Here is a 19,617-nt window from a genome sequence, read left to right as displayed (position 1 = left end):
AGCATGAACCACAATCCTAGTCAGGGTATGTCTGATACACACCATTAATCAACCTGTGCTCACCCTTTGGTAGCTTGGCAGAGGGCAGTCAGCCTTAATGTAAGAGGCAATGTGCAAAATATTTGTGCAACAGTTCAAACAGTTGCACACTGATGACACCACAAAAAGACTCCACACAAAGTTAGACAAATAGTTTACACTCCTATGAACAAAATAAGACCAAAATGACAAAAATCCAATAAGTATAACTGGAGTAATTAATTTGAAAGAATACATGGAAGTATAGTGCTTAAGGCACCAACCGGGGACATCTGGTTGTGCTTGACCAGCAAAATCACTGGACCACCATTGAGCGCAGGCTGGATACAGGGACCAACCTTGGCCCTCTAAAAACAGTACCTTGGATGTGACAATGTCAAAGATGATGCGAAGAGCAAGGGAGGCGATGCATGGTCATTGATTCTTTTGTGTTAGGTGATGCGTCAGTTCCAAACTGCACAACATCAAAGATTGGTTGAGAGTTGAGATGCGAGGAGCACAGAAGTGATACGTTAACGTTGAACCACTGGATTCTAGGCAATGCGAACATTACAAAATGATGCATCAGAACCTGGAATAAATGCGCAGATGTTGATGCAAGGTACGCAGTCTGTGCAGCTGCGGCAATGCATCGTCGTCGAGGGAAATGTTCCGGTTCCCATTGGCTCAATGCTATGATGTGTGGATTTCAGTAGTTGCAGCACTTTATACCCACTTCCAAGGCTCCAGGACTTAATTGGCACTACTTGGCCGGGCAAAATATGCAGCAAGCAAAGTCCAGGTGCTGTTGTAGGGTGATGAAAAGTCTGTGATGTCCCTGAGACTTAGAACTGGGGGCAAACCAGCATGCCCTTGGAGTCACTCTGGGTTCAAGTGAGATGGGTCTAGTCCTTCCTCAGCAGGGCAGAGGGTGACAGGCAGTAGGGCAGTACAGCATAAAAGCAGTTCTACCAAAGCAGCAGTCCAGCAGAGTGAATGTTTTTGTAGTAGCATAGCGGTCCTTCCTCCTGGCAGAATTTCTTTACAGGTACAGTAGTGTCTGATTTGGTGGGGTCAGAGACCCAGTGCTTATATCTAGTTGTATCTTTGAAGTGGAGGTGACTTTACAGAGGGGATTTGAAGTGCTCAGAGGTCCTCCCTTCTATGTCTGACTCTAAACTCACTACAGGGGGGTATGTAGCACTTTGTGTGGGGACAGGATAAAACCTGTCCTTTTCAGCCATTACGTTCTTGATAAGGTTTTTAATCTGTTTATTAACATGTTATTAAAAGTGCCCTGTGATATTCACCTGTAATCTAGTAGGGAGGCTTCCCCGTTCCACTACGGTCTGTACTGGTTGCTGCAGAGGGAAGAACATAATTTCAGATTCATTGCGACGCTTTCACTTCGCGTATCCACGTCCGGAAGTTAGCGCTCTAGTCTTGGGAGTTTCCTATTTAGGGCCACACTGGAATGGCAATGCAGCGGTCTCCTATTGCTGCTGCCAAACTATGGCATGCTGTAATTTGCACAGGGCTCTCACCAATCATTTCCTAATGTTTGGAATGCTGCTACCTGCTTGTTGTGCACATATCTCAACCCTGTAAAGTTGTTAATTCATTTTCAGCCTTTACGTTCTTGATAAGGTTTTTAATCTTGTAATTAACGTGTCCTTTGGTATTCACCTGTAATCCAGTAGGGAGGCTTCTGGTCTGCCACAGTCTGTACCGATTGCTGCGGAGGGCAGAACCTCATTTCAGATTCATTGCGAGGCTTTCACTTTGCATATCCACTTCCGGCGGTTAGCGCTCTAGTCTTGGGAGTTTCCTATTTAGGGCCACGCTGGAACCGACGTGCAGCGGATGCGCCTAACAGGCGCGCCAAAGCCAAGCCCATATGCGCCTGTCCACGCCGGGCCGAGGGCCAGGAACCCTGCCTCTTGCGCGCTAAATAAAGCTTTGATTTTATATTCAGGTAAGAGCATTTTGCTTTTACGTCTGCCATTGCACAAGAAATGCTATCAGTTGAATTGTAAACACATAACAAAACCTGAGCACTCCCTATGTCCAGGTTGGGATAGCAAATTACCAGATTTTCTACAACTAGCGCTTATCAATGCCAGATCTTTAGTCAGACACAAATAGGAAATTGGTGACTTTATTACAGACTATAAAATTGATGTATTATTTGTTACAGAAACTTGGGGTGATGACTCATCAGACTCTGATTTTAACATAGCAACGCCACAAGGCTACAGTATTTTTAGATTAGACAGGCAGCTAAAAAGAGGCGGTGGATTGGCTTTGATACATAACGCGGAATTAAGTTCTTTTTGTTCAGAAATAGACACACCCGACAGTGAAGCCCAGCTTTTTAAAATCACTTCCTCTGGTCAAGAGTCTTTTAAAGGTCTCCTGATCTATTGCCCTCCAGGCCCTAGATCTGACTTTCTAGTTGTGCAAAATGCCGCTGCGCGGCTAATTGGTAATATTCCACTTCGTCAATCGGTTGCCTCGTATCGGAAAAAACTTCACTTGCTTCCCATTGCCCGCCGCATTCAGTTCAAAGCTTTGATCTTAGCATTTCGCGCCCTTAATGGGTTAGGTCCTGGCTATTTGCGTAAGAGACTTATACTTTCTCAGTCTGTCAGATCTTTACGATCAAATAGTCTACGCCTTCTGATGATTCCCAGATTTCGCCTTGCCAGGAGTGGGGGCAGAGCATTCGCAGTAGTCACAGCTAGACTCTGGAACAGCCTCCCACTGGACCTTAGGTTCATTGACTAAGAGCCTATGTTCCGACGCAAACTCAAAACGTGGTTATTTACCATCCCCGAGTAACCTTTCTGCTAGCTTGCAATCTGTAGCGCCGGAACACCCCCAACGGGGGTAGCTGTGCACTTTATAAGCTCCAAATAATAATAATAATAGTTAACTTCCACTCTTTGCTAGAGCTTAGTCTTCAGTCGAATTTCTTTACAATTCTAGGTGACATGAACTTCCACCTAGAAACAACTGATGACAGAGACACTGAGGAAATACTAGATATAACATCCGAGTATGGCCTCAGTCAGTTCATCCGGGGTGCCACACATACGGCAGGTCACACCCCGGATGGCTTGTTCACCAATAATCTGGCCATCTCTAACGTAACTACTCTCCCGTTAATTTGGTTGGAACATCAAGCCATTCTTTTCAAATACAAGCTCTACAAAGTAATAGCCTAAATAATACAAATGTAAAGATTATAGGCAGAGCATGGCAAAAAATTGACCATACAACTTTGGTCAACGAGCTTGCAAAAAGTGAACAGGAGGCAGAGAAGGATGTAGAAATCTCAGCCCAAAAATATACCCTCTGGCTTGGGACCAGTTTTGCAAATCTAGCCCCTAGTATGCAGATCAATAAAAATAGGAAATCACCTTCTGCACCTTGGTTTTCTTAAGCCTTGAGGATAGACAAACAGGCTTGCAGAAGGCAAGAAAGGATTTGGCATAAAGATTATGAACTTTTCTCGCTAAGCTCCTCGCAAATAGGATAAAGCCTATAGTTACCAAGCTGATCCACCTAGACCAATCGGGCTTTATGTCTCACCGAAACACTGTGCTCAACCTGCGATGACTCCACAGAGTACTAGGACGCTGCCACACGATCCAGGAAGACGCAGTGGTGGTCTCGTTGGATGCCACTATGGCATTCGACATGCTGGAATGGCCTTATATGATAGCGGTCCACAAGAAGATGGGCTTCGGTCCTAACTTCATTGCTTGGATGCGCCTCCTCTACACTGAGCCATTAGCCTAGGTGGTCGAGAACAACAAGATCTCAGAAATGTTCACACTAGAAAGAGGGATACGTCAGGACCTCTCATTATGGGGGCTCAGATGGGCGGATGGCTTGGAGGACCGGATTCTGCTATATACGGATGATATCCTCTTGTACCTCGCCTCCCCCTCCAGATCCCTAAGAGTCGCCCTAGACATTTTTACCACTTTTGGGAAAAACTCAGGTTACAGGGTTACAGCATCAACTGGCGGAAATCACTACTATACGTCCTACATGGCACCCCCCCCCCCAGTCGATACCTCGTGACTGCCCAATCAAGATGGTCACGGAGGGGTTGAAGTATCTTGGAATCTTTTTCACGAGGATCGAGACGTCTCGATACGAGAGAAATCTCTTACCACCTCTGCAGAGATTCAACAGGGACACCACCAGTTGGAAAAGGCTCCCGCTGTCTCTACTGGGTCGGGCAGCTCGTTTTAAGATGATGGCGCTACCAAGTTTTTTGTATGCCCTCCAGAACTAGCCAGATTTAGCCCCACATAAATACCTTATAGATATTGAGGCCACTCAGAAAGACCTGTTGTGGGATGGAACACCGTGCATATCGCTCCAGAAACTCACACTATGATGGTACGATGGGGGTATAGCACTCCCGGACATCCGAAAGTACTACTGGGCAGCACACCTCTGGGCCGTAAATCAGAGCATGCTTAGTGGTGGGAACAACCCCGGGTATGGGATGGACAGGTGGCTACTCCAGGGAGGAAACTTCGAGGCTGCGCTCTATTCTAAACCTAACAAGTACCCCCTCACAGGACCTACAAGGCACTCTGTCCAATTTTGGCACATTGTCAGCCCCAAACTAGGATGGGTGGACAAACTCACGTTGGCTACCCCGCTCTCGGTTTCTGAAAGGCTGGGTACACTGGGTCGTACAAAAGGGTTTCGCAGTTGGGATTTGATAGGGAACTCCTGTATAAAAGACCTATGGGGACCCAAGGGAATGGTGACATTTGCCTCACTACAGCAAACGTATGACTTAGCGCAAACCGAGTACTTTCGTTACATAAAAATCAGGCCCTCTCTCCAGTCCAACATTTCACCTGGAACAATGCTCCCGGAGGCCTCCCCTCTAGAAGACAGACTGCTTGATGCCCATTTGCCAGAGAGGGCTATCTCCCTCACATATAAAAAACTCATACATCACACCCCTGACACCCTGCTCACACTTAGAAGAAAATGGGAGAATGTCGGTCTGGAGATTGATGTTGAGGAATGGAGGGAGGCGCTTTCCTCCCCTAAAGAAGTAGCGATATCAGCAAAACTGAGGCTGACACAACTAAAAATATTACACCGGATTTACATTTCGTGTACACGGCTAGTACTGATGGGTAGGAGCGAGGACGGGCTTTGTAGGAGACAGTGTGGGGAGGTGGGGATATTCCTTCACATAGTATGGGAATGGCCTCTAATACAAGACTACTGGAAGCGGGTACACAACTGTATGCAGACTGTCTGGGGGGTCGACTTGCGACCCGAAATTAAAAGGTGTCTCTTGAACATCTGGGAGCCCACGGACTTGTCTGCAAAATGCAGAATATGGACGACACTCGGACAGGTAATTGCTAAGCGCAAAATAGCACGCCTGTGGGGAGCAGATACACCTCCAATGATAAGTGCATGGAAGAACGATATGAACACATGTTTGTTGCAAGAGAACACAGTCTATGTGGCCCAGGGTGTCCCAGGAAATGGGTGGCAATTTGGTCAAAATGGAATGAGTACCGTGGAAACCTGTGTGAACCCCGTGGGATCCCCTCCCTTGACGAACCTTTAACGCCGTAATGATCCAGGTACTACTGCCATCCTGTGTATAATGATATCTGGAGAAGTATACTTGTACAAGAATCTGTGAATGCAACACTACAATGGCTGTAAATATATATGTGTAATGACCAACGTTTTTCTTTTGGCAAATAAAAAGACTTACAAAAAAATAATATTATGAACTTTTAGAACAAAACAGATATAAATCCATGCTCTCAGATTTAAAAAAAAAAAAGCTGATTGAAGAGAAAACTCTTTACTACACAGCAAAGATAGAATAGAAAATGCTAGTTGTTCCAGTAAAGAATTATTTTGCACCATGAAAAACTTAACCACAATTAAAAAAAGAAGATTCTACGAGTTTTAATCAAGAATTTTGTGATGCTTTAGCTCTCTCTCCTTTATATCAAAGGTAGGCCAAATCAATGATCAGTTTACTCATTCTACATCAAATGGTAAAAAATCTGTACAAGGAATTAGTGAAAATACTTATTTTTTTACCTTCTCACTGACCTCTCCTGTGCAAATCATTAATTTAATCTCCATGGCTAGGTCAGGTTCTCCGGAAGATCCTTGCCCTCCCAAAATTTTACAAAATATTTGCAATCTTATTGGTCTACTATCCAAGATATTCAACCAGATGATAGAACAAGGATCTTTTCCCTGTGTGGAAGCAGGCCTGTATCCTGCCTCTTCTAAAAAAAAAAACAATCTGGAGGTATCTGATGCAGCTAAATATCATCCTATCTCGAGAATCCCACTTCCGGCCAAGATAATTGAGAAGACCATGAATGCGGAACTCTCAACAATCAGATTTTAGATCATAGCCAGATTGGCTTTAGAGCGAACCACAGTACCGAATCAGCTCTGATTAAGACCACAGAAGAAATCCGCTCCTCGCTAGACAGCAGGTGGGTCAGCAGCCTTGGTGCTGCTTGACCTATCCGCTGCATTTGATAAAGTAGATCATACTCTTCTGGTTCACTGTCTACAAGAAACTGGGATAGGAGGTAAAGCCCTTGCCCTGTTGACATTGTTCTTATCGGAGAGGACCCAATCAGTTCATTTGGGCAAATTTAAGTCAACACCTTTTTCTCTCCCATGTGGTGTTCCACAGGGCTCATCATTGAGCCCTACACTTTTTAATATCTATGTAGCAGAATTAGCACCACTGATAAGAAGCTTTAACCTGATTCCGACATCCTATACCGACGAGACCCAGTTGGTGATCTCAACGGTGGATAAGGACATTAATCACTTGTTAAAACGTCATGACTGTATGCTATCCTTAAGCCACTGGATGAGCACTCATTGCTTGAAATTAAACTCAAGCAAAACTGAGGTGATTATGTTCGGAAACCTCTTTCCTCCTTGGTCCCCAGCTTGGTGTCCAGACAATCTTGGCCTCCCCCTACACCGGTAGTTAAAGCAAAAAATCTCGGGGTTAGCATAGATGAAAAGCTTAGTTTTAAAGCTCAAGTCTCTAAGGTTGTGTCTTCTTCATTTTTTATGATTAAGACTATTGGGAAAATGTTGCCTTTTATTCACAAACCTTGCAGAAACGTTTTCTAAACTTGCCTATTGAAATTGATTGTTCATTAAGGCGCAATCCAACCTCCTTAGGAAGTTACAGGCAGTGCAAAACGCGGCTGCAAGACTGATTGTGGATATTCCAAAATATCAGTCTGTCAGATCAGCACTGCGAGAACTCCATTGGCTGCCAGTCTGCAAGCGGATACAATTTAAGACTCTCTGCATGGCACAAAAGGCACTACACAAAGAAGGGACAACATTTTTAAAGGACCTGTTCAGATGGTCTTCTCCAAACAGAAATCTGCATTCAGCTAATGCACATTTGTTGCAGCCAGTTAGGATTAAAAAGATGAATTTGGGGGGAGGAGTCTTACCTTTAACACCATCAAAGAATAAAACTCCCTCCCGTTCACATCTTAGAAAAATTCCCCCCCTTCTTGAATTTAGGCAACTGTTGAAGACCTGGCTCTTTCAGCAGTAGTAGCACTTAGCACAGTATGTTACACGGGAAGCGCCAAGACACCTGAAGGTATTTGTGCGCTGTACAAATTTTATTAACATAACATAACCTATTCAGGTGTAAATTTCATCTCTGGCCTCTCCTCCTGCCCAGGATGGCCCATCAGGGTGTGGATGGCCACTCAGTCACATCTAATCACCCTTTCTGTTTGGCTGTCTAGAGGGAATGCACAAAGTCCAGCTGTCACCCACCCCAGAGGTGTATTGGAGACAGGCTGCATGTCCACAAGGCTAAGAGCAGAAAAAGGCCATCTTTCTAAAAGTGGGGTAGTCACTATTTCATGTTTACCAGTAAAGAGGATGTACCATTCCGATTATATGAAATATGACAGATCTACTTCTTCTCAATCAGGAATTACAGCTTATAAGTATACTGAGGAATGCCTAATGTCAACCTATGAGAAGGGTAGGTCTCACAGTAGTGGAAAACACTTCTGGGTGTTTTACACTACCAGGACATGCAAAACTTAAAAGTACATGTCCTACCTTTTAATTACACAGTACCCTGCCCAATGGGCTATCTAGGACCTACTTTAGGGGTGACTTACAAGTAATAAAAGGGAAGTTCAAGGCTTAGCGAGGGGTTTAAAAACACCATGTCGACATGGCAATGCAAACTTCATACATCAGCTCTGCATTGACAGGCCTAGACATGTTTAAACTGCTACTTGTGTAGGTGGCACAATAAGTGCTGCAGGCCCACTAGTAGTATTTCGTGTATATGCCCTGGGCACAGGTAGTGCACTCCACTGGGGACTTGTAGATAAACTGAATATACCCATTACGGATAAGTTAATCAAACCATGTTTTATTGGAGAAGCACAAGCACTTTAGCACTGGCTTTCAGTGATAAAGTGCTCAGATTTTTAGGGTAAACTAAAATAATTCAGCAAATTTGGAGGTGAATGGGCAAAAATGTTAGGGGAAGACAACCTAAAGGCTGTAAGATCTAACACATGCTCACATGATGGCCCAACCATGAAACTAAAATAAATACTACACGTAGCGCCAGTTCCAAGAACTACTAAGTGCACAATGCACATGATAATTGCAAACAATCAAATAAATATATACAAACAACATTTCACAATCGGTTAGATTTAATAAATAATAATTCATGCATATTTCACATCATGCAAGAATTGCTGTAGCAATGAAATACCATGCACAATAGGACACCGATAAATTAACAATAGAAAGTATTAGAGAATTCATTAAGGGCACTGTTAAATGTTTTTAAACAATGTATAACCAGTATATTAATCCCAAGTGGGAGATAGATCTCAAATGGTTTCAAATCAGTGACTCCATATCTTATAATCACTGCAACACTGACATTATGTATGTACCTATCCAACAAAGTAGCAGGAGTCCATTAAAGGGCATGGCATTATAAATACGCGTACAAATCTTCAGCCACCTAGGGACTTGCTCTCCAGTTCCATTCTGTATCTAGACTCAAGTTTACTTAGTTCTTTCTCTTTCCACCTCAATAGCGCCTAGGCATGTCATCAATTGGAAAGTAATTGTGGGATTGTACTGCCAGACAGGTCACTTTGACTACACATTCTATATGTGATAGCACATTATCCGCAAGGGGGTATAATGAAATCAGAATTGTAGTTGCATATGCAATAAGCGTAATAAATATTATATTTACATTCTCCAATGGCACCTTTGTATCATAATGCCAAATACCCACTCCTTTTGTGAAACCGCACACTCCTTTTGGAGGTATAAAATCATTATTACAGTCCCATGAATACCTAAACAATAATGCAATAAGCATACATTTATTACAACTGGTGCTAATGAGCCATTTAGTGTGGAATGTTTTAATACCAAAGCAAAGTCATATCTAGCCTGCACATAGACACAATTTTGCCATGTACTGCCAAATGCTGTGCATGGGGGTACGGTCCAGGGATTGTACTACGAATCCCTTGTTGCCTGCACTGCGCGATGAAACATGTGGACTCATTGCGCAAACATCTCGTCACACGCATTGGGATCACTGCTCTTCACAAGACTCCATAAAGGTTCAAGCGCTCCTCCAGTTTGCAATATCTGGAGGAAACAAACGACAGTAAAGGTACTGAACAGGGCGAAATCTTTGATGAAGTAAGTTTTAGGCCACTGATTTAACTGGGTACTTTTAAATTGATAATATCTTCATTGAAAACCCATCATTTCACCCTTTCAGAGTGTGACTACAATGTTCCCAATTGTGCGTTCTTCCACGTGGCACATATCCCCTTAATGTAGGATAAGAACTATATATTGAGACTCTAGACATTTGACACACACTTGCTATTTAGTTTGATGTGTACGCCTCTTGTGTGTTTTCCAGTGGCATCTAAACAAGTTCATACAACATTAAGATATTTGGCTACTTGCCTTTTATGTTTCTGTCTCATGGATATGATTATTGTATTTTATACTCTATAGGACTACCTTTCCAAAAACGTGAAAAGAGCCAGTATACTTAGCCCATTGCATGAATATTGAATTACTGCTGCATGCTGTACGAGTGAGGCATTTATATAAAACTAGGGATCTTGGTACTAATAAAAGCCGATTGGAGGCAGTTTGTAACTATAACATGTCAATCTATGAATAATGACCATATGTATCCTCATTTTGTTTTAATCTCTTTGGCCCTCCTGTAATACAGAAGTATAATTCAGAATGAACCTGAGATTTTTAGCTCAGACACTGGACCAAGCATCCCCACCTCTGTTCAGAAAAGTACTCCCTGTAAACTAGGGAGCCCATTCATCACTCTAACCATTTCTGACAAATGTGGCAGCCCCATGATGAAGCAAGACACCTAGGTTGGTGAGTGTTTGCCATACAACGTCTTGTAATTCCGGGGTGCTATGTACACTCATATACACACACTCAAGGGCTTCCCACATCTAAGGTAAATCATTTTTGAAACTCTTCAAAATCATTTTGCTAAAGTTTTTTGAGTACTTACATGATGGGTAGTATAAATTGAAATTGCACTTACTAATTCTGGTAGATGGGGACATGAGTGGGTAGAGTTCATGATAAGGAACATCTACAGATATGTAAAGCAGCTCAGTGTAAGGATGTATTTAGTAACACAAAGATAGCAGGATTTGACTTGTAAATTCAGCCATTAAAAAATGTATTTCAACCATGCAAAACATGGTAACTATACAATGTAATGGAATTATATATTACATAGGTTGACATCAGCTGACTACGGACACCACTGTCGTATCCCTTTGTTGTTTGTGGACAGTCCACATGTTGGTACACGAGTTAGAGCAGAAGAGTAAGTGGTGGCAGTTCAGACATGGGCAGACAACACAGGACGATCAAAGTACAATATATGACGGTATCTTTGAGAAATATAGAAGCCTATAAATTACCACATGAATATGTTGAGAGCATTTTATCCTGGCATTTATAATAATGAGATATTACTGCCAGTATTGTCATATAACAAGAAGAGATTCGCAGTTCCTTAGAATGTGGTAGTGGCATTGTGAGTGGTAGGAATATGATTGAAGGTGGGGCCTGATTTTCAACTTGACGCAGTAGAGGTTACGTCTGCTGCAGCTCTTGCTACTAATGTTCTCGATATGGATACAGTATAAATGGAATCTAGAGTTCCATAAGAATATAAGACATGTCAGGTAAAGCTGAGTTTAAGTAACATGGGAGAGGTGTGTGACATAAGTAGGTATTAGTAATATGGTAGATTGGTACAGGAGTTTTGTTTCTTACCTGGCCTGACATTGGGATTCCCCAGAATACGTGGGCCATATCACACGTCAGGGTGCATGGTAGACAGGATACATTCATCAAGGTGAGTGAGAAGTAGACAGAATTAGGATACGCCTCCAGGGAGAGTCATGAGCACATGAATCCTGGAGAGCTTCTTCTTCACCTGGCCCTTCTTGTCCTGCCACTTTTTTTATCACCTTCTGCCACATGGCCGCCTTCTGTACTCCACTGATTTTGTATGGAGGCAGGCCATGTATTTTCCTGTTATTATCAACATCAAAGTTATTAACTGTAAGGTCGGTCTCCTCCTCATTGAAGTTCCTCTTCCTTATGAGTGGGGTATGTTGTACCCTGGATACTATAAAAGTTTTCAAGGTCAGCAAGCATACTAACACAATTCAAGGAAAGAAGACAGAGCCTAAGTATGGGTTATATTTATGTTATAAAAAAAATGCTGCCTTTTGCCCGAGGACACCGGGCAGCTTTGGGTGCACTCCAAGGATCCAAGTTTCAGTGGTGCAGGAAAGGGGTGGGCCGCCACTCTCCCGCACCACCAAGACTCACTACCCGCCTGCCAGATTACGACTTAAAAGTAGTCTGGCGAGCAGACGGCATTGGGTCCTGCAGTGGTGCCTCCTTCAAAGGTGGTGGTGCCATGGCGGAGAGAGGAAACTTGTAACATGCTTGGCGGAACCACTGTGGCCCCGCCAAGCATATGGTTGCCTCAGAACCGCCGCGCCACTACCAGGGAAAGGTGGTTCCCTGGCAGTGATCCAGGGCAGTCTGACTGCCCAACACGTAATAGGGTGGTCGGACAACTGGAGCAGCAGACTTTGATACCCTGAAATCCTTCACATTATATCTTAAAAGCCATCAGCAACAGAATGTGCCATTAATAACGAGGATGCTTTGAAAATGTTCTTTATTTCATTGTGTAATCCATAGTTTTGCTGATGGCTTGTAATGGAAATTGTGCGGGCTATATTTATGAGCTTGCAGGATTGTTTGTCAGCTGCATAATGTACGACAGTGGAATGCTGTTTCTCTATGATTTTCAATTCAGAGTTTTCCACTACAGAGGCATACATACGGTTGCTAAGTTACTGATAGGAACTGTACAGTCATAAATTCAGTCATAGGAGTCTTGTTTACAGGGATGGAGTCTTGTAAATCCTACCATTAGTTGGATATTTCCACAAGGATTCGTGAAAAACATCCAGGCAGAAATCTCTCCATAGGCGTAGGCAGAAGTCTACCTGTGTGCAGATCTCCAAACATAAATGTGACTTTGTGAATAGAGCCCAGTGTGTTATTAGTCTACACCACGAGTAATAAAAAACAGGTTAGCTCTTTAGTCCCAAAAAAACTGGTAATCATATAATAAAACAAATCTTAGTCTTGCAAACTTGTTTATATCATGTTTAGAATATTAGCGAGTGCTTGAAAAGTGCTATTTAATTAAGAACATATCTAAAATGTAGACATACAGTCTTACAGGTCAATAATATTGCTCAATGTTTTATATGCACAATTAAAAAAATATACATATCTTTCATACACAAAAAGTGCTCCAAGAATACAAAAATAAAGCAATGTAGTGCAGATGAATGGTGCTCAAGTGACAATAAATTGGTGTACAGTAGAATAGCTTGACCCCAAAGCATACATAAAATCCCCAGGCATATTGGCGATCCATATATGCATCCTAGTTTTACAGTATTTTATCAACAGTTTAAAGCAATCAAGATCGTCAACATTTCAACCTCATAGGAGAATATAAACAGGGTATTCAACAGTTAAAAATATACATGCACTAGAAGACAGGAAGGAGCAGAGGGTCATAAAGGGGAATGAAGGCCTTTGTGAGTGGAGGGTAAAAAGTGTTCCTACAGACGAGTAGGGTGAGTGGTGCTTCAATGTGACTGCAGGATGCGGGATATGACAGAGAGTGGAGGTTGGACAGTATTTTTGTGGGAGTACAGGGAGAATCAAGGATGGTATGTGCTGCTTAACATGCTACCACACGCAAATGCAAAAATACACAAAATCATTCTTGTGCATGCCTTTGTTGTGATATGTGTTAAAGGTAATGTTTAATATTACATACAGAAGTATAGAAAAGGGTCACAATATTTAGTTCATATGGCCTGAATCAAAAAGGTATTTTCAGCTATAAAAGTCTCCATTTACATCTGCCAGAATTTCACAAAAGGAATCCTACCCAGTGTTAATGAATTTACTAATCTGTATTTCTCTTCTATTATTGCAAAGAAATTCTCAATAAAATAATCCCACAAAAGGGTTGGGAAGTGGCCTTTAGAAGATGTGGTTTGCATTGTAAGTTTGGAGCACCCCCAAATCTGTACATCCGAATAAATTGATAAACTCAAATTCAACACCTTCCCACCATGGAATAGGTATGTAATTTACTCTAGTCATGGCCTGGAGCAGCCTTTCTCCTGGGCTCAGTCGGAGACACTGTCCATAGAACAGTACGAGTCAGCTACGAACAACACTGTTCCTTCGAATGCCATCCAGATCCAAGTCGGAAAGTCTGACCGCTGTCCGAACATCATAATCAGTTGTTCGGAAAGCCTTCCGAATCGTCTGAAAGAGGGGTTCTGAATCAGAAGACCCGATTTGGAGCCTTTCGAACGACATCATAATCGACCCCTTAGACAGTTTCAGGTCTCTAGGCATAGTACTTGAAAAATCACTTGACATGTCTATCACTCTGGGTAGCTCATATGTCGCCTATGCAGAAATCTACATAGCATATTTTAAAGCACCAGAGGGAATGGAAGCAACTGTGCGAATACACATTTGTTCCCCATGGAGAAAACCTTTATTTTGTTTTGGAAAACCCTTCCTGTATTTTCCCTCCAAATCTGTGGGGTGATTGATTTCTATATCTATATATATATATATTTTTTTTTTTAAACTGTCCATATGTGTTGTATTTTTGTAGTTCTCTTTTTTAGAAGGAAGTCGTGATGGAGTTCAATTGTCCAACCCTACAGGGGATATGAATAGGATACTTGTATGCTAAAACTTTGTTCCACATTAAAGAATTGAATAATCACAATATTTCTCTCCTCTGTTTTTGAAATGTATAACATGAAATGCATAATTAATTAATAGATTTATTTGATGCACGAGGGGCACTTATGTTGGTTTTGATAGTGTACTGGTTACCCAGCCAATTGTGCGGATATCGTTCTGGGTGCACCCTATTGATGAGTTCAAGTAGAATTGAAGCAAGCACTTTTCTGAAATAAAAATAAAATTGCACACTTCTAATTCACTTCCATGCGTAATTTAAAAAAAAACTATTTTAAGACCCTCTGGGACTTGAAACGAGACTTGCAAATGTCTCTTCACTTTACAACACAATTGTAAAAATGCTGAAATATGCTTACACGCTGTGATTCTTCGCCTTTTGTTACTTTCTACAGTACACGATCTCTGTCTACAATTGATTGGTTTAGGGCAGACAGTTCAGTATGCTTATTTCAACCAGTCTGTAATAAAAGTGCGACCGTATAATATATATTCAATTTTGTTCTTGGATTGAAACTTATAAAACTCATCAGGGAATGAAACTCTAAAGTTGCCATCTCTTTCATTTAAGACTTTTTGAAGCTGGAAGTTCAAGTGTTTCCAAATGAGCCATTCTATGACCTCCGTACAGTTTACAAGAGAAAACAAAACAAAACATATATGTTGAATTGCGGAAGGGACGACAATTCTGTTAATTCCTATAAAACAATTTTGCACGCTTTACCATCCCAGATACTTGTGCCTTTTAAAATGAAAACGGGAAAATGACAGCAATTTGTCTTTCAATCTTTGGTTTCCAATAATAGACTTGAACATTGAATACTCCCATTATCACCAGGGCACTGGCATAACAAAAATTGAGGGGGCCTCCCTGCACGGTGCAAAGAGGGCCCCCCTCCTGGCTCAATTAGGAGCTCTCTGGCCAGAGTGCAGTGCCAAGGGGGACCCTTGGAGCTTGGGGCCCCCCGCACTGCAGGGGCTGCAGGGTCCTGTGTTACGCCCCTGCACCAGGGGCAGATCCTTTACTAGGGCAGAGGAGCGTCACCCTACTGCTTTCTCGCAGTGCAAGAAGCAGAAACATAAAATTAAAATAACTTTCAGTTATTACCATTTTATGTTCGGCTGAGGGCGACCTTATGGGCAGTGCTGCTCTGTGAGCAGGAGCAATAAACAATATCCCAACAGGTGATATTCAATAGGCAATTACATATTTATGCAAAAAAGCATTACACGAACAGAAATAAAGGAGACAACTATTCACTTTGTCTTGTGTATTTCGGTCACAAAATATGAATACATTCCATTCAGCTTCTATATGAAACATGTGCCTCCCAAATCAAATCAGTTTTGAGTCACAAACCCAAATTGTGACTCAAAAAAGTTTTACAGAATCGCACTATTTGGTTTGTACATACCAAAAGGCATTTTGGTGAGTGTAAATGGCCCGATTCTGCAAATCTGTTGTTTGGGACTACAAACAGCATTTGTACATCTAACTCTAAGTTCACAGTGCTTGGTGTGCACATGGAGTACCATCTCCTCAAGTTTACATCTTAATACCTATGAATGGCATATTTTCTATGGGCAGCCTATTCCTTTAGTTCTGCTTTTTGTAAGTACAGCCAGTTACCATTTTGTATTGTGTTGACGTTTGGATTACCAAAAAGTTACAAATATATGTTTTTCTTTTTTTCAGGACATTTTTTTAATGTGAAGCAAGCACAGGCAACGTATACAAAGAAGAACGATTACAAGAAACCCTTTCACAAACGAACACTCCCAAAATGTTTTTGCTTTAAGAGAATTTATCAAACATATTTTTGCCTATTGGTATAGCTTTTGATCTTTGTAGATCCTACTCTGCCTGGCAAAACATTTAATGTGTAAAGAGGACATACTTATTTCTGAGGTACTAGAATGTATCAATCGAAGCAAATGTTGTTTCATGCGTATGCATTTTTTCAAACATCCCAGTGCCAGAATAATCATTATACTAATACAGTGGTATTGTTTGAGGCATTCTTGTTTTTCATAGATTTTATATTCACATTTGTTTTAATTCTCAGCATATTGAATTGATGGTTGACCAATTTGTGAACTTGTGCTTAAACAATGAAATAATCATGATTGGCAGGGTGCAGGTGAGGTTGATTTTGAAGGCAATATAAACTCAAGCAAGTACATCCAATCATTCAGGAGGGTAAATGATAGCTTCCCTTTGAATAACTAACATTGCATTTCTTACAAGGGTGGATTCTGGAATAATTCACTTCATATGTGCTCATAATAAATAAGTATTCAATGAATCACAAGAGGCCTGATTCAATGGAAATCTGAAAAATCTCGTGATTTTGCCATAAATATCGTGACTGAGATTTTCAAACTGAAATCTAGATATAATAGATTGTTATTTCACGAGGGCTGGTCACAGAGACAGAGGTTCTCCTTTCAATGACTTTCCAAATGTACCGAAGCCCCAAACGATTGAAAACGACGTGCCAAAACAAATAAAGAGAAGTTAATTGGGTACAAAGGTTTGTCCTTTTGGTGTCAATTAGTAGTTTTTTATTATGTTTTAGGAACCGAGGAAGCGTATTTTTCACAGTTGCTCCTTATACTTTGTTACAAAATACACTATAATCAGTACCACTGGAATTATGCGCTTTTGCGGACATGGAGATTTTCGCATAATTATAGATTTGCCGCATTAGCAACATAATCCATCATTAATAATAAAAAAAATTATCCTAGCTCAAACGGTACAAAAGTTACTAAAAACGCAGCAACACAGGTTACCGCTCAGTGGTAAGCCCTTTGTAAATGTTGACTGGTTACCTTACTGTTGCCTACTGCTATATTTGCATGATGAACTGGTACTAATGAGATGCCGCCAATGCTCAGACAGTGTTAACAAGTTTACAAATTACAAAATAATGAATTAATACTATCACACAAAGTGTTGCATTATACTGCATAATTACGTCTTGCTGCATAATTTATTCAAACTTGCCACACAATTTGACCCTCCCATGCCACATAATTCCATGGCCCTGGCTATAACAATGCCTCCAGTGTGTAAGCAACCACTGGATTCATATCCACTCAAAATGTGATATCTTTTTATATCCCTTACCATCTTCAATTAACCTAAAATCTGAGAAATCCTAGTTCCTTAAAGGCAGCAAGTGTTTAGGATCCCAATAGTATTCACAAGTAATTCCCCTCAACCAAACAGGCTGTACAAATAATTCACATTTATGCAAAATTAATTTAAATTGCAAGTTTGTATTTAGATACCACGAACCCTTTCCCCCCCTCAAGATGATTTCCATTTACAATAACTTGACACTTTACTGCAGGTCTACATAGGTGTTGTGTTGTTTGTGTGTCTGAATGTAAAACCCAAGAGCAGGATTTTGTTTTGTTTTAGTAAAACATAAATTTTTATCTGTGCAATTAAATACCTCATATCCAGGATGTGGCTTTGCTTGCACACTCTAAATGGTTGTGTTTATGAGTTAGATCTATTGTCAATATTATAAGCTTACCAAATGTCCTTTGATTATCATTTAAACGTTCAGACACAATAATGCGTTAAATTGTATTGCACTGTCATTGAATTGAATACATTTTATATTCCTCGAGTATGACACAAAAATAGTTTATCTATACATTCAGACCATTTTATTTGTTTACCTTGCAGCTTTGTGTTCTAAAAATAAATAGTGCCAAATGAGAGAACAATGTTGCATGTTTTCTATTTATTCTATTTATTCTCATTTGTATTTTATTGTTCGTTTGGCGAAGTCAAATACTTCAAAATACTTCACAATACTTCAAAATGGTTCAAAGTGCTTTAAATCATATTTATATATTTCTGACCAGCAATCTGGTAGGGATAGTTAACCTTTTTGAATGCAGATGTACCCATTTTTGAGAATGGTCCTCAAAAATATGGTCAATAGTTAGTACCTACTGCCAGTGCTGGTTGGTGATTACGGAGTGTCAAAAATGAAATACATGTGAAGGACTTGCAGAAGATGAATTGCGATGGAACCGTGAAGTCTTGGGCCTGCATTGCAGGACCTGGAGCCGAAACATTATGCAGAAAATCAAACAAACACATGCAACTGGATTTCAAACTTTACTAGGACCAGACTGGCCATTTTTCTCCTCTTACATTAACCTCTGTAGTCTGCAGGCTAGGGGTCTGGTCAGGGCACGATTGCACAAATAGTAACCTGGGCAAAACCAAATTCAAACACCTTCTAATTCACCTCCCTGCATCTGCCTTTAGACTTCCGCCTTACCCAGGCATTGTGGTTAGGAGCCATTATCATGACATAACTTAATCCGCTTTTGTGCTTTATACCTGATGGGTAAAAAAAATTGCAGTTATGCAAATTATGTGTGTTTCTTGTTTGACTATAATGAGGTTTGAATTTTTGATGACATAAGAGAAGTTGCGAGAAGCAGCCTCTCCACTTGAATCCTTTTTTGGGATTTCGTTTAAAGCATGTACAAAGACTGATACGTTGTGATATACATTGTAGCACCCTAAGGGGCTTGTGAAAAGGTCACCTTGGTATTCAAACTGATTCTGTTTGCACCTTTGTTTGTTATAGTTACCTGACAGGGGTTGGTCAGGGATTTTCCAGGGTCGCACTAATTGTTTAAAAATATTTTTTCTAAAAACAAGGCAACTGCCTTTTTGAATCAGGAAAAAGGACAAAAGTTAACAAATACGTGGGCAGGTTAGCGATTCTTTGATTTTGTAACTACTGGTACTGCAGCATCATCCCATAGAAATCAACAGAAGTAGAAGTAGTAAACCCCCTAAGAAAATAATGTTAAATTAACTTATTTAAACAATTTAAAAATGTAAATACATTTAACTTAATGGTAACAATAATCTTTAAGTAAGATATATTTATTATTTAATTTTAAAAATTTAATATTTTTTTCTAATGTAACAAATAATGAAATGTTGATTTGTATTAAAATAAAACGTAATTACTTTAAATTCTATACATTTGATAATCATCAATGCATAATAAAACTTTTTTCTCTTTAGGAGTACAATTTGTGAATAGCATTGGGCTTACTCTTTGTGGG

General features: G+C 40.7%; 1 protein-coding gene across 1 annotated transcript in view; it reads left to right on the top strand.

Annotated features, from left to right (window-relative positions):
- Positions 1-18,235, top strand: part of USH1C (USH1 protein network component harmonin) — a 697,039-nt gene extending 678,804 nt beyond the window's left edge. Inside the window, exon 28 of the mRNA XM_086954146.1 lies at positions 16,199-18,235. Within this exon, the coding sequence (XP_086810272.1) occupies positions 16,199-16,211 (13 nt within the window). The 3' untranslated portion in view covers positions 16,212-18,235. The remainder of the gene's footprint in view (positions 1-16,198) is intronic.
- The last annotated feature ends 1,382 nt before the right edge of the window (positions 18,236-19,617 follow it).

The sequence above is a fragment of the Lissotriton vulgaris genome, chromosome 2_1 (genome assembly GCF_964263255.1).
Source record: "Lissotriton vulgaris chromosome 2_1, aLisVul1.2, whole genome shotgun sequence".
NCBI lineage: Eukaryota > Metazoa > Chordata > Amphibia > Caudata > Salamandridae > Lissotriton > Lissotriton vulgaris.
This window is presented reverse-complemented; position numbering and strand designations above follow the sequence as displayed.